At 42.3% G+C, this 15,000-nt stretch overlaps 2 protein-coding genes across 5 annotated transcripts in view; both read left to right on the forward strand.

Moving 5' to 3' along the window:
* Positions 1–5,908: 5,908 nt before the first annotated feature.
* On the forward strand, positions 5,909–9,092 carry LOC137977316 (uncharacterized). Its single transcript, XM_068824551.1, has 2 exons — positions 5,909–6,142; positions 6,279–9,092. The coding sequence occupies exons 1-2, from the start codon at positions 5,909–5,911 to the stop codon at positions 9,090–9,092; spliced, it is 3,048 nt and encodes a 1,015-aa protein (XP_068680652.1).
* Positions 9,093–9,631: 539 nt separating this feature from the next.
* Positions 9,632–15,000, forward strand: part of LOC137976541 (carboxypeptidase N subunit 2-like) — a 47,174-nt gene continuing 41,805 nt past the window's right edge. Inside the window, exon 1 of one of the 4 annotated variants that reach the window (XM_068823914.1) lies at positions 9,632–13,183. The gene's annotated coding sequence lies outside the window, so the exon portion shown is untranslated. The remainder of the gene's footprint in view (positions 13,184–15,000) is intronic. The other 3 variants (XM_068823915.1, XR_011117776.1, XR_011117777.1) reach the window with 3 other exon arrangements.

Below are 15,000 nucleotides of genomic sequence, written 5' to 3' on the forward strand. Positions count from 1 at the left end.
GTCACCTAAGTAAGTTCCTTATCTTTTACTTTCATTACAGGGTTGCCTATGGGCAAAGCCAGTCGAGGTCTGCGTTTAGTTTGTTTGTTTTCTTTTTTTTTTTTCTTTCTTAATTTTTTTTTTTTTTTTTTTCCGTGTCGGTAAAAGTCTTGCCTGTCACTCCCCTGGTAAGTAGTGTCTTTGTGTATAGAGCCTTCTGCCCGTATTTTCTTAGGATCGAGAGGGTAGTGGAACTGCGTAGATTTCTCTTGTGGACACAGTAGAATCATTAACTTAGCCTGCAATGGCGTCGAAAGTCATGCAACGCGAATGGCGTTTTAGTGGATCCTTAAACAAAATATACCCTTATGGAGCTCAATAATGGAAAGTCAGTTGGATAAACTAGGCATGAATCTCAAAAGCGACGAGTACTGGACTTCGACAACAATCTATCGCCCGTCGAGACGAAATCAAAGTGAGCAGTATTTACCTGAAGTACATGGTAATTTGACACAATTGAGTTTCTTGTCTTCACGCACGCAATGAAATAGGAAGAGGTTTTCGCCTCTAAGAGCAAATATGTTGTTTGTTTCAATAAAATTTTCGCTGGAAAAGGATTCTGTGGTATTTTCTGCCTTTGTGAATTATAATATCATGTTGTGTATTGAATTTTCGAGCTTAGGGTTCAAATGTGATATGGGAGAAGTTTTTTAGTATTGCTCTGTAAGCAGGAAGGGTTCACAGGCCTGTTGGAAGCGTGCTTGAGTTTCAACAAAATGAGGCCCAAAATCAGTGAAAACTTGTGACGCAGATGAATAATAAAGTAGCTGCTATTTCCAAAATGATGGAATTACCTGGTGATAAATAACGTCGCACGTGTCTTGGAGAGTAAATTTTGACTTTGCATAAACAAGAGTTGGGCGATTGTCATCTTTGTTTTGACTTCGCTCATTTCATTGTCAAACTTTATAACACTTGACAGAAAAAGAAACTTACAAAAACCCGGTATCTTGCCATCATTTGACACAGATGCTTCACTGTTTGGCGAGTAAACATGCCGCGGTAACTTAATCACGGCACCCGGTGAATTCCGGCCATGTCACTTTCGATTTTGCAATTTACTTAAACGTAGCAAAAATCTCCCAAAATGTTTGTCGCTGATCGTAACTTTTTATATTCTATATTCACGGTTCAAAATTAATGTTGTTTTCATGTCGTAAATATTTTATTCTCGATCGACCGTCCGGGAAACTTCCTTCTGCTCTTTCTGAAAACTGTGTATCAATAGTTATTTGCTTTTTCATCGATATTTGTTTTGAATAAAGCAAGCTAACAGAATCTGTACCTTGCTGAGTTCGCATTTGTTAGCGTTAATAGTATTTTCGGTCAGATGTTTCTGTTTTTTTATGAGGGGTTTATTGTTTTGGTCTCCCATCCCAACACTAACCCCGCGAAACAAGGCTTGACTTCAGTGAAGTTTAGTATTACAAAGTTTTCGGATGCTCATAGGGCACACTTGTGGTGAAAAGAAGTTGTGAGGGAACTTGAAAATTATCAACATGTCAGCCCAGAAGCCAATGTTTCTCGCTTCTCTTTTATTTGTTATTCTTCAGAGACTGGAATGCTGAATTTCAATGCCACACAATTCAGTGCCTTCTGATTTTCTGTAGCACGTACCACAGGCAAGCCAGTGTATGCTTCACAGAAGCATCTAGTTTTTCTTTTTTTTTAGTTTTTTTTTTTTTTCCGTGTCGGTAAAAGTCTTGCCTGTCACTCCCCTGGTAAGTGGTGTCTTTGTGCATAGAGCCTTCTGCGTGTATTTTCTTAGGATCGAGAGGGTAGTGGAACTGCGTAGATTTCTCTGGTGGACACAGTAGAATCATTAACTTAGCCTGCAATGGCGTCGAAAGTCATGTAACGCGAATGGCGTTTTAGTGGATCCTTAAACAAAATATACCCTTATGGAGCTCAATAATGGAAAGTCAGTCGGATAAACTGGGTAGGAATCTCAAAAGTGACGAGTACTGGACTTCGAAAACAATCAATCGCCCGTCGAGACGAAAAGGATTCTGTGGTATTTTCTGCCTTTGTGAATTATAATATCATGTTGTGTATTGAATTTTCGAGCTTAAGGTTGAAATGTGATATGGGAGAAGTTTTTTAGTATTGCTCTGTAAGCAGGAAGGGTTCACAGGCCTGTTGGAAGCGTGCTTGAGTTTCAACAAAATGAGCCCCAAAATCAGTGAAAACTTGTGACGCAGATGAATAATAAAGTAGCTGCTATTGCCAAAATGATGGAATTACCTGGTGATAGATGATAACGTCGTACGCGTCTTGGAGAGTAAATTTTGACTTTGTATAAACAAGAGTTGGGCGATTGTGATCTTTGTTTTGACTTCGCTCATTTCATTGTCAAACTTTATACCACTTGACAGAAAAAGAAACTTACAAAAACCCGGTATCTTTCCATCATTTGACATAGATGCTTCACTGTTTGGCGAGTAAACATGCCGCGGTAACTTAATCACGGCGCCCGCTGAATTCCGGCCATATCACTTTCGATTTTGCAATTTACTTGAACGTAGCAACAATCGCCCAAAATGTTTATCGCTGATCGTAACTTTTTATATTCGATATTCACGGTTCAAAATTAATGTTGTTTTCATGTCGTAAATATTTCATTCTCGATCGACCGTCCCGGAAACTTCCTTCTGCTCTTTCTAAAAATTTTGTATCAATAGTTATTTGCTTTTTCATCAATATTTGTTTTGCATAAAGCAAGCTAACAAAATCTGTACCTTGCTGAGTTCGCATTTGTTAGCGTTAATAGTATTTTCGGTCAGATGCTTCTGTTTTTATGAGGGGTTTATTGTTTTGGTCTCCCATCCGAAAACTAACCCCGCTCAACAGGGCTTGACTTCAGTGAAGTTCGTATTACAAAGCTGTCAGATGCTCAGAGGGCACACTTGTGGTGCAAAGAAGTTGTGAGGCAACTTGAAAATTATCAACATGTCAGCCCAGAAGCCAATGTTTCTCGCTTGTCTTTTATTTGTTATCCTTCAGAGACTGGAATGCTGTATTTCAATACCACACAATTCAGTGCCTTCTGATTTTCTGTAGCACGTACCACAGGCAACCCAGTGTATGCTTCACGGAAGCATCTCGTTTGTTATTCTTCAGAGACTGGAATGCTGTATTTCAATACCACACAATTCAGTGCCTTCTGATTTTCTGTAGCACGTACCACAGGCAAGCCAGTGTATGCTTCACAGAAGCATCTAGTTACTGGATTGCCTATGGGCAAACCCAGTCGAGGTCTGCGTTTAGTTTTTTTTTTTTTTTTTTTTTTTTTTCCGTGTCGGTAAAAGTCTTGCCTGTCACTCCCCTGGTAAGTGGTGTCTTTGTGTATAGAGCCTTCTGCGCGTATTTTCTTAGGATCGAGAGGGTAGTGGAACTGCGTAGATTTCTCTGGTGGACACAGTAGAATCATTAACTTAGCCTGCAATGGCGTCGAAAGTCATGCAACGCGAATGGCGTTTTAGTGGATCCTTAAACAAAATATACCCTTATGGAGCTCAATAATGGAAAGTCAGTTGGATATACTAGGCATGAATCTCAAAAGCGACGAGTACTGGACTTCGACAACAATCTATCGCCCGAAATCAATCTATCGACGAAATCAAAGTGAGCAGTATTTACCTGAAGTACTAGTGCATGGTAATTTGACACAATTGAGTTTCTTGTCTTCACGCACGCAATGAAATAGGAAGAGGTTTTCGCCTCTAAGAGCAAATATGTTGTTTGTTTCAATAAAATTTTCGCTGGAAAAGGATTCTGTGGTATTTTCTGCCTTTGTGAATTATAATATCATGTTGTGTATTGAATTTTCGAGCTTAAGGTTCAAATGTGATATGGGAGAAGTTTTTTAGTATTGCTCTGTAAGCAGGAAGGGTTCACAGACCTGTTGGAAGCGTGCTTGAGTTTCAACAAAATGAGGCCCAAAATCAGTGAAAACTTGTGACGCAGATGAATAATAAAGTAGCTGCTATTTCCAAAATGATGGAATTACCTGGTGATAAATAACGTCGCACGTGTCTTGGAGAGTAAATTTTGACTTTGCATAAACAAGAGTTGGGCGATTGTCATCTTTGTTTTGACTTCGCTCATTTCATTGTCAAACTTTATAACACTTGACAGAAAAAGAAACTTACAAAAACCCGGTATCATGCCATCATTTGACACAGATGCTTCACTGTTTGGCGAGTAAACATGCCGCGGTAACTTAATCACGGCGCCCGCTGAATTCCGGCCATATCACTTTCGATTTTGCAATTTACTTGAACGTAGCAAAAATCTCCCAAAATGTTTGTCGCTGATCGTAACTTTTTATATTCTATATTCACGGTTCAAAATTAACAGGTGGGTTCATACCAGCGGAGTAAGTACACCTTAAGTATACCCGAGCTCAAGATCATGACTAAAACACCACACGAGTACATACGGGTAACATACGAGTAACATACGAGTAACATACGGAACATACGGATACATACGAAAACATACGACTGACATACGACTGACATACGAGTAACATACGAGTAACATACGGATACATACGATCAACATACGGATACATACGAATACATACCAGTAATACGAATGTTTTTCTCATAAAGGAAGCTCTAATTATAAGCCTTGCAAGCATTTTTCACGTCAGCAAACACGTACCCGGCTCAGTTTGAGGAAGGGGGGGTGGTGTTGATAGACCCTCCAAGGCTTTCGTTAAATTTAGTCACAGTAAAATAAATTCATATGGAGTGGAAAACCCTTAAGGCGGCGAAAGACGAGATACAAAAACCCTCAAGCTGTGGCGCAACATTGTTTCGTTGCAAGTTCTGGTCGATGTTTCGCGTTTTTCACTTTGCGTGATCAACTTGACCCGCAAGAAAAACATTTGTTGCGGGTTAAAGAAATGCAGGGCTCTGAGTGGTTGATTTGCTAGTACAAGAGCACATTTGTTGCGCGACAAGTTGTGAGCTTGATGAAAAACGAGCAACAAAGCCAAAATTTGTATAGATCTGCGCTCTACTTTTCGCAATAACTTTCTTCAACCCGCAACAAATGTTTTTGTTGCGCAACAAGTTGATCATGCAAGGTGAAAAACGGGAGAAATCGACCCAAACTTGCAACGAAATCATGTTTCGCGCCAAGTTTAGGGTTTTTGTATCTCGTATTTCGCCGCCTTTAGCTTGCGCAACAAGATGACAGTATATTTTGGATGTTGCTCTCGTAGATGATTGACTGTCAGGCCAGTTTACATTTAAGACACGTAAGGAAGTCAGAGCAGGTCTGTCATAATCTTTTACCCCATTTAAGCTTTCTGGCTTGATTTTGCACTGATTTTTTGCACTGATTTATCATAGGCAACTTAAGCTGAAATAGTGAAATCAAGATGGCGGATCTGATGACGTCACACGACATAAGCGACATCCAAAATATATTGTCATCTTGTAGCGCAAGCTAAGGGTTTTGCACTCCTTGTGAATTTATTTTACTGTGACTAAATTTAACGAAAGCCTTGAGGGGGTTGATCAACACCCTCTCCCTCCCCCCTCAAACTGAGCCGGGTACGTGTTTGCTGGCGTGAAAAATGCCTGGAAGGCCTATAATTAGAGCTTCCTTTATGAGAAAAACATTCGTATTACTCGTATGTATTCGTATGTATCCGTATGTTAGTCGTATGTATCCGTATGTTACTCGTATGTTAGTCGTATGTTAGTCGTATGTTAGTCGTATGTATTCGTATGTATCCGTATGTTCCGTATGTTACTCGTATGTTACTCGTATGTTACCCGTATGTACTCGTGTGGTGTTTTAGCCAAGTTGTTATCATCAATTAACACGGGATTAATCGATCTTTCTTATCCCAATGGATACAAAGAGGGCACGTGGCCTCGCGAAAGGAGTCGTGACTAGGAAGATTAACGAAATTACCGATCTAATGACTGATGAAAACAATGTCGATGAAGTAAACAGGAAAACAAACGAACTGAAAGAAGCATTTGACAAATTTGAAGCCGCGCATAGGACATTTCATAGCCAACTGACGGAAAGAGAGGCCATCGAGGAGTCGACATCGTATTATGACTCGGTATTCGACCAGGTAGAACACATGCAAGAAATTGTAGACGTGTGGCTCACGGGGATCGAAACGACAAGGCTAACAAACTCTTTCCAGGTGCAAGTTAAACCAGAGGACAGTGTGTCAAACGTTGGCACACGTTCTCTCGTGTCTCGAGCATCACGCTCTTCACGCTCGTCGCAAACGTCACGCTCTTCGTCCCGCTAGTGCTAGAGCAAAGGCCGCAGCTAGAAAGGCCATTTTAGAAGCAGAAGCTGCTACGCTTAAGCGATTGCACCAAATTGAAGAAGACGAGTTAAAACTGCGACAGCGCAAAACCAAGTTAAAATTCGAAACTGAACAGGCGAAGGCAGAAGCCGAAGAACTCGTTTATGCGCAAGCGGTAGAAAGAGAAATTGCCGCGAGCTATTTTCCAATAGAAGAACCGCAGGCGGAATTTTCTGCTGATCCAGTGCCGGCTCCCAATGGAATCGAAATGGTTCTGAAAGGAGATAAGGTCGCACCTATAGCTAACGACATTGGATCAGAGAACCTCCCAGAACAGTCCACCCCCCTTAACCCTACTTTGAAGTCTGTTGCAAAATCAGAGGAACCGGCAAGGCGGTTTAATCCAGAAGCCTCCGCATGGCGAAAGAAATGCGTGGAAGAGCCAACACCTGGCCAAAACTCTGTACCTCAGGCCACCTCAGTTACTCCACCAAAGGGTGATATTCAGCTCTTAATTCACCAGCAACAAGAAGCTATTATGGCATTAACTCTACCGCAACCTGAAGTTCCTGTGTTCTCCAGCGACCCCATCGGGTACTGCGAATTCGTTCGCGCCTTCGAAAACCTTGTGGAACGAAAAACCTCAAGCGCTAGCTCAAGACTTTATTATCTTCTGCAATACACTAGTGGTTCTGTCCAAGATCTTGTGCGAAGCTGTCTAACAATGCCTGATGACATTGGCTATAATGAAGCTAAGAGGCTATTGGCAGAGCGATATGGGCAACCATACAATATTGCCACTGCGTACGTGGACCGCGTAATTAATGGTGCACCAATCCGTGTTGAAGATGGTCCTTCGCTACAGAAATTCTCTATACTATTGACCAGCTGTAGAAATACCCTCAAGGAAATTGGCTACCTGAACCGTCTTGAAAACCCTGACAGTCTGAGGAAAAACGTAGAGCGGTTGCCTTATCCACTGAGGCTGAAATGGCGTGATCTTGTGGATACAATCTCCCAGAAGGAAAAGAGGGATCCCAACCTGAAAGACATATCGGAGTTTGTGGAAGCAAGATCAAGAGCAGCCAACCACCCCATTTTTGGTAAGGTCCAAAGCGAACAGAGACCGTCCTTTAACTCCAGGGCAAGCACGAGAAACAGACGAGACGGTAAATCTTTCACCACACAGGGACTAGAGCAACCCTTCCCACAGCGACCAAACAATAAAGAAGAAAGAAAGGAATTTAAGTGCCCCTCTTGTAAAAGAAACCACTGGCTGTCACAATGTGATGAGTTCAAGAAGTTAAGTTTAGGCGACCGCTACCAGTTCGTTCGTGCGAATAAGCTATGCGTTAATTGTCTAGTTCCTGGTCATTTTGTTCAAGACTGTCCAAAACGGAACTTTTGTCGTATTCAAGGGTGTACAAAGAAGCATTCAACTTATCTACACGTGAAAGAAACGCCACCAAGTCAGAACGAGAAAGAAGGTCAAAACGAACCACCAACAACTCCAAATGCAGCACAACCGAGTAACAGCTACTTAAACGTGAACACATCTCAAGTGACCAGCGGTTTTGTGATAGGATTATCGATAGTTCCAGTGAAGGTTAAAGTAAAGGGTGGCAGTAAGAAAGTGCTAACGTATGCATTCCTGGATACAGGCTCAAACACGTCGCTCTGTACAGAAGATCTTCTCAGAAAACTCGGCACCAAAGGGAAGAAAACGTCCCTCTCCCTCACAACCATGCAAACGTCTAGCCAGTCAATCGAGTGTTCTCTTGTGAATCTGGAAGTATCGGATCTCATCGAGCAAAACCAAATCGAGCTACCAATGGTGTATTCTACGCCCAGCCTCCCGGTCTCAAATGACACCATCGGAACGCAAGAAGATGTAAACCGCTGGCCACACTTGGAGGCAATTAAAATGCAAAGTATAGAATCGGAAGTCGGTCTTCTCATTGGAAGTGATGCTCCTCAAGTGCTTCAACCGAAAGAGTTTAGAGAAAGCAAAGACGGCGGTCCTTTTGCAACACGAACAATTTTCGGATGGGTATTAAATGGTCCCCTAGGCAGAAAAGAAAGCAAGGCTCCTACTGCAAACTTCCTCGATACAAGCGCCAAGCTAAGCAAACAATTTGAAGATTTCTGCAACTTAGAATTCAACGACTCCAGCTACGAGCCTCAAGCTTGCATGTCACAAAACGACCGAAAAGTGTTACACATCATGGAAGGCTCAGCAAAACTTTCAAATGGCCACTATGAAATTGCCTTACCTTGGAAGAATGATCCACCACTTCTAATGAACAACAAATCACAAGCACGACAGAGACTACACCCACTGAAGAAACGTCTTCATAGAGATTTAGCTTTACACAAAAAGTACAGAGACTTCATGGATGATCTGATTAACAAGGGCTACGCAAGAAAGGTTAGCAAGGAAAATCTGGACTACTCAAACGTATGGCATTTGCCACATCACGCTGTGTTTCATCCCCAGAAACCTGACAAGGTCCGCGTCGTATTCGACTGTTCAGCCAAATTCCAGGGTACTTCTTTAAATGACCAGCTGCTACAGGGGCCGGATTTGACAAATACGCTTGTCGGTGTATTAACACGGTTCCGGCAAGAGCAAATCGCTTTCATGTCTGACATTGAGGCTATGTTTTATCAGGTTCAAGTGCCCCCTCGAGACTGCGACTATCTGCGATTTTTGTGGTGGCCAGACGGCGATCTGAACAAAGACCCTGAAGAGTACCAAAGTTAGTTCATCTGTTCAGTGGTGCCTCGTCCCCGAGCTGCGCAAATTTCGCCTTGAAGAAAACTGCAGAAGATAATAAGGCAGCCTTTGATGCAATCACAGTAGAGACTGTTAAACGAAACTTCTACGTCGATGATTGTCTAAAATCCGTCGCCACAAATCCTGGAGCTATTCGTCTGGTGGGAGAACTCCGTGAAATGCTATCCAAGGGAGGATTTCGTCTCACTAAATTGATATCGAATTAAAGAGACGTAATCAGCTGCGTTCCCGAAATTGAAAGAGCACCATCGGTTAAGAATCTCGACTTAAGCAACAATCTAGCACTCACTGAAAGAGCTCTTGGCGTCCAATGGAATGTACAGAAGGATACATTCAGCTACAAAATCGCTGGAAAAGATAGACCGATCACAAGGAGAGGAATTCTGTCCATCATTTGCTCGGTGTACGACCCTCTTGGCTTTGTTTCACCATGCATACTACCCGCTAAAGCAATTCAACAAAACTTGTGTCTCAAGGGCCTCGGATGGGATGATCAGATTCCTGAACCCTGCAAGCAAAAATGGCAAACATGGCTGAAGGAAGTCCCCAAACTGGAACAGTTTGAGATTCCGCGATGCTTTCAACGGTCAAACTGCTCAGACATACAACGATGCGAGCTCCACCATTTCTCCGATGCATCTAGCCAAGGCTATGGAGCTGTCTCATATCTTCGCCAAATCGATATACATGGTGAAGTTCACTGTTCGCTAATTATGGCAAAGTCCAGATTGGCCCCTCTCAAGGCAATGACGATCCCACGAATGGAGTTGTCAGCGGGAGTCTTAGCAACAAGGCTGGACCGCATGATCAAACAAGAGGTTGACATGGCTGTTCACAGCTCTACGTTTTGGACTGACAGCACATGCGTTCTTCGCTATATAGAGAACAAAGATAAGAGATTTCAGATCTTTGTTGCCAACCGCGTGTCGGCCATTTTAGACCAGTCTACAGCTGCGCAGTGGAGATACGTTGAAAGTACGCTCAACCCGGCTGACGAAGCATCCAGAGGAATGACAGTAGATGAGCTGTTAATGAATGAACGCTGGAAGCACGGACCACCGTTCCTGAAGAAAGCGGAGCAGTCATGGCCACAAAGACCGGAGAACCTGGGCGAGATCCCTGATAACGACCCAGAAGTGAAGAAGGGAGTCGAAACATTTGCAAACAAAGCAAGCGTCTCCTGCGATTACATTGGCAATGCAATGGAAAATATTTCGTCATGGTCCCGGCTTAAGAAGATTATAGCATGGGTGTTGCGCTACAAGAATATTTTGCGAAACCGAAGTCAGAACAGCAACACAAACAAAACCATCCAGCTCCAATCCGATGATAGTATCATTTCTCTATCTAAGCAAACCTTCAAGGATGAGTTGGCTAGTCTAAGTGGCGTCGGCAACGACACTCGAGAAACAGCAAACCAGAACAACCTTAAGAAGAACAGCAGCATTTACAAACTAGACCCAGTCTTGGAAAATGGACTTCTCCGTGTAGGAGGACGATTGGAACACGCACCAATAGAAAATGACGCCAAACATCCCATTATTCTTCCAAAGAGACACCATGTTACTAAGCTGATTATTGAATACTTCCATCGCGCTTCAGCCCACTCTGGAATCGAGTACACTCTATCACTTATCAGGCAAAGGTATTGGATCTTGGGAGCACGATCTAATGTCCGCAACATTATCAACACGTGTTTCAGCTGTCGGCGCCGCCAAGCTCCCGTAATGCAACAGAAAATGGCCAATTTGCCGCAAGATCGTGTCACGCCTTCAAAGCCACCATTTACGTATGTAGGCGTAGATTTGTTTGGTCCCTTCCCAGTGCGCCGCGGACAAACAACCGCTAAGAGGTACGGCGCTTTGTTTACGTGCCTCACGATAAGAGCTGTCCACATCGAGATTGTTCACTCTATGGATACAGAATCGTTCATCAACGCCCTTCGACGCTTCATCGCGAGAAGAGGAAGGCCAGAGGAAATAAGATCCGACAACGGAGGAAACTTCGTTAAAGGCGAGAAAGAGCTACGGAAGGCGCTCCAAGAATGGAACCAGAACCAGATCCATGAATTTCTCTTGCAGCAAGAAATTAAATGGACATTCAATCCACCGGCTGCTTCACACCACGGCGGAGTGTGGGAGAGATGCATTTGAACTGTAAGGAAAGTTATGAAAGCATTGCTGAAACAACAGGTCTAAGTACACTGATGTGCGAAGTTGAGTCGATAGTGAATGGCAGACCAATAACCAAAGTGTCTGACGATGTGAAGGATCTCAACGCGCTAACACCTAACCATCTTCTGCTTCTCCGAGCTGGAGCAACAATCCCTCCAGGGGTGTTCTCTAAGAATGACAATTACAGCTGTCGCAGATGGCGCCAAGTTCAATACCTCAGCAACGTGTTCTGGCGCCGCTGGACCAGAGAATATCTTCCATCCCTACAGCAACGCCAAAGATGGACCAAGTTACAGTCAAACCTAGCAGTTAATGATATCGTCCTTCTACTAGACGAAAACCTACCGCGTAGTGTATGGCCGCTAGGACGAGTGCTCGAAGTTTACCACAATCGGAAGGATGGGCTAGTACGCTCTGCTAAAGTCAAGACCAGGACCTCTGAGTTAGTGCGACCCATAGACAAGATTGTTCTACTGGAGACTGCGGAGATTTTAAGCAAGAGTTAGCAACTAAGAATATTATCATAATGGACACGTAGTGATTAGTATGAACATTTATAGTTTAGTAATCAATAGAGTTTGCGTTTCAAACCTGTTATGGTTATTTAGTAAAGGCTCCTATCGCCTTTAAGGGGCCGGAATGTTAGTTTTGAAACGCTCCCTGATTTTAAGACAATTTCTAGTAACAATCAATAGCTTTGGTTTCAGTAGAACGTGCTCAAATGTATTACGCATCGGTTAGGAATTTGCAGTTTCATGCTTACTCAAAGCTAAATTCGTGTAGGAAATGAAGCAACACTTCTAAGATGTAGTTTACACGTTTCAAGTAACGCCCTAGGCATAATCACGTATGCGCGCGTATAAAAAGCGACTCGTAACAACCGTAATCGTTAGTTAGTTATTCCGCAACCGCTACGATCAGAGGATCAATCGGCTATAGGCTACCATTTGACTATTATTGAGTTATACTCTCTGCTGTCGTCTGTGCGAGTCGTCACCAAAGTAAGTTCCTTATCTTTTACTTTCATTGTTATTACTGCCAGCGACTAGTTTTCAATGTTCAAGTGTTGTCACGCTACGAAACCAATTGTCTGATGTTTACCAAATTATTGTTATCGTGATCAAGATACGTTCGATGCTAGTAGTTTTAGTTCTGTTATTTCTACTATTCCGGTACTTTGGATGAAATGTTCTCAGCATTCTTTTTATGCTACGAGTTGTTAGTTATGTCTATTAGTCTTTCTGAAACCGCCCTTTTTTGTCGGCCGGTTAAGTACCGATTATTATGTCTGTTATATGCCTATGTAGCTAACGCTTTATCTTAGCTGTATTGTATTTAATTATCGTTTTCAGTTCGAACCTACGCTACACTACACTACATTATACTACCTTGTTCTACTCATTTGTGCCGCATCTACGAACTTTACTACCATCAAGTTTATTTCATCAGTTATTCTGGGAACTGTTTTGTTACCGTAATTCACCTCCTATCATCACCGTCTTCACTAGTTTGTCTCGAGAACTTTGAACTGTGATTAAACGTGATTTTAATCATTCTGCAAACTGAGTTCGAATTGTCTATCGCCTCGCATATCGCCACCCCTGTAATTGTTAAGTTTCTGAGTATGACGCAACCTTAGGATCTTGGCATTTACAGAAGCTGGCTGGGTTGTACGGGTGTTATTAGTTTATTTCACTGATTAAAAGACGGTCTGGCGAGGCAAGATTAAATTGTAGTCTCCTTGGTTGTATGACAGCCTTGTCAATCATTATTTCGCTATTTAAATATTTTGTGTGAACTCAAATGAATATTAAATTTTCGATGGACAAGCCCGAGGCTTCGAATGAGCACAGTTTTCTTGGTTCCAGTTAAAAGTCACACCAGGTATGCCTAACCTTTCCCTTGGTGACAGTGAAACAACACCGTAGGCTTAAACTAAGGGAACTACAGCAGCTTAGAGCATAGACTTCAGGCCCAATTGTAGAAAAGCCTTAGAAGCTTCATTTTACATCTCCCTCCGACAGAGCTTTTAGTCTTTATAAAAGTTACCCCAACTGAGCCTGTGTTCTATGCTGCTCATGAAACTGATGGAAGATTTCATACAACATGTCAAAGCACATTCTGTTGTTTCTGTTGTATTCGAAACAAACTATCTGACAAACTTTACTAAGTTTGTATATAAAAAAAAAACTTTATTTACAAACATTGCAGAGAATAATAAAAATTCAAATGAAGTAACTATTGTTAAAACTAGTGTAAAATTTCATATGCCACATGTTAAAGCACATTCTGTTGTTTCTGTTGTATTCAAAACAAACTTTCTTTCTTTCTGTCACCTAGGCGTAACGCTTGCTAGCAATTTATCTTGGAAACCGCATATTTTTAATGTTTATGAGAGAGCTTGCAAGAGAGCGGATTAAGTTAAAGGGTTTAAAATTCAAACTTAGTAGAAACGCTCTCGAGAGGCTCTATAAATCTCTCGTTCGCCCTGTAATGGAGCATGCAGATCTGGTTTGGGATGGATGCACTGAAAAAGAATGTGATATCCTCAAACATGTGCAACTCGAGGCTGCGAAAATTGCCACCGGGGCTATTAAAGGAACTGGTGAGCATCGCATTGCGCTGGGAAGAAATGATGTCGAGAAGGCCTGTTCATAAAGTGGTACTTTATTACGAGATTGTAAACAACCTTTGTCCTAACTATCCGCTTAAAAATAAGCTCGGGTTTTGCACTATGGTTTAACAGTAGTGTTAGCCCTTATTTGATTTTTTAAATGTTTCTGAAGGAAAACATGCAAAGATTAGTAAAAACTGTTGTGTAATCGTTTGATTGGTTGGACAAAAAATCATGGCACAAACTTCCTCGGGAAAGCTCCTGAATACTTCTTGTTTTTCTAGAAATATCACACGATATGTGCAAACAAGTGCCGTTCTTTAAAAATTTCTCAAAAGAAGTCGGAAATGAGTGAGTAATACTAATAGCGGAGCTCCATACGCATAGGAACCCATGAGTTGCATTTCTTATGGTAATCTTGACCAGCGGTATTACTCGTGCAGGTGGGCGCGTACGCACGACGACGACGACGACGACGACGACGACGAAGTAGCCCAATAATACATATTAGTATAATTACATAGGTGATTATTGAAAATTCTCTGCGCTGATTGGTTGCCGTTGAGGTGACTATTACGCCATAATCACCTTGTCGAGTGGTCTATAGGAGGATATGTCGTTCAGTTGTAGGCATGCATTGATGTACCAGTTTCTGTCTATGACAACTGTGGCTGGTCCTTTGTATGCTGATTTAATAATGATGTCGTTACGTTTCCTGTTTGTTTTGAGGGCATCTCGTTCGCGTTTGGTCAAATTTTCACATACGGTCGAGGACGTGATGTTGATAATGTCATCAGGCTGTAGACTTAACTGATTAGAGTGTAATTGTGAAGTGCTAGTTTTGTACCCCATATGAACCATTTGAGCTTTAGCCCTACTAATGGAAATGGGCCCACACAAGGACAGAGAAAAACTCTGAACAGGGTGGGAATTGAACCCACGACCTTCGGATTAGATCACCGCTGCTCTACCGACTGAGCTACAAGGTCTGACGGGAACAGGCTGTTTTCTATAGAAAAGCAGGTCATTTTCTGTAGACGAGTTCACGCTCTTTAGTGCATCATGGGTAATCAGGGCAAGACGGAGA

This window comes from Montipora foliosa, chromosome 11 (genome assembly GCF_036669935.1).
Source record: "Montipora foliosa isolate CH-2021 chromosome 11, ASM3666993v2, whole genome shotgun sequence".
In the NCBI taxonomy this organism is placed as follows: domain Eukaryota; kingdom Metazoa; phylum Cnidaria; class Anthozoa; order Scleractinia; family Acroporidae; genus Montipora; species Montipora foliosa.

Coding starts and splice junctions, on each gene's coding strand:
- LOC137977316 (XM_068824551.1), top strand. CDS start 5,909: ATGGATACAAAGAGGGCACGTGGCCTCGCGAAAGGAGTCGTGACTAGG. Junction 6,143..6,278: donor ATGACTCGGTATTCGACCAG/GTAGAACACATG, acceptor TCGTGTCTCGAG/CATCACGCTCTTCACGCTCG.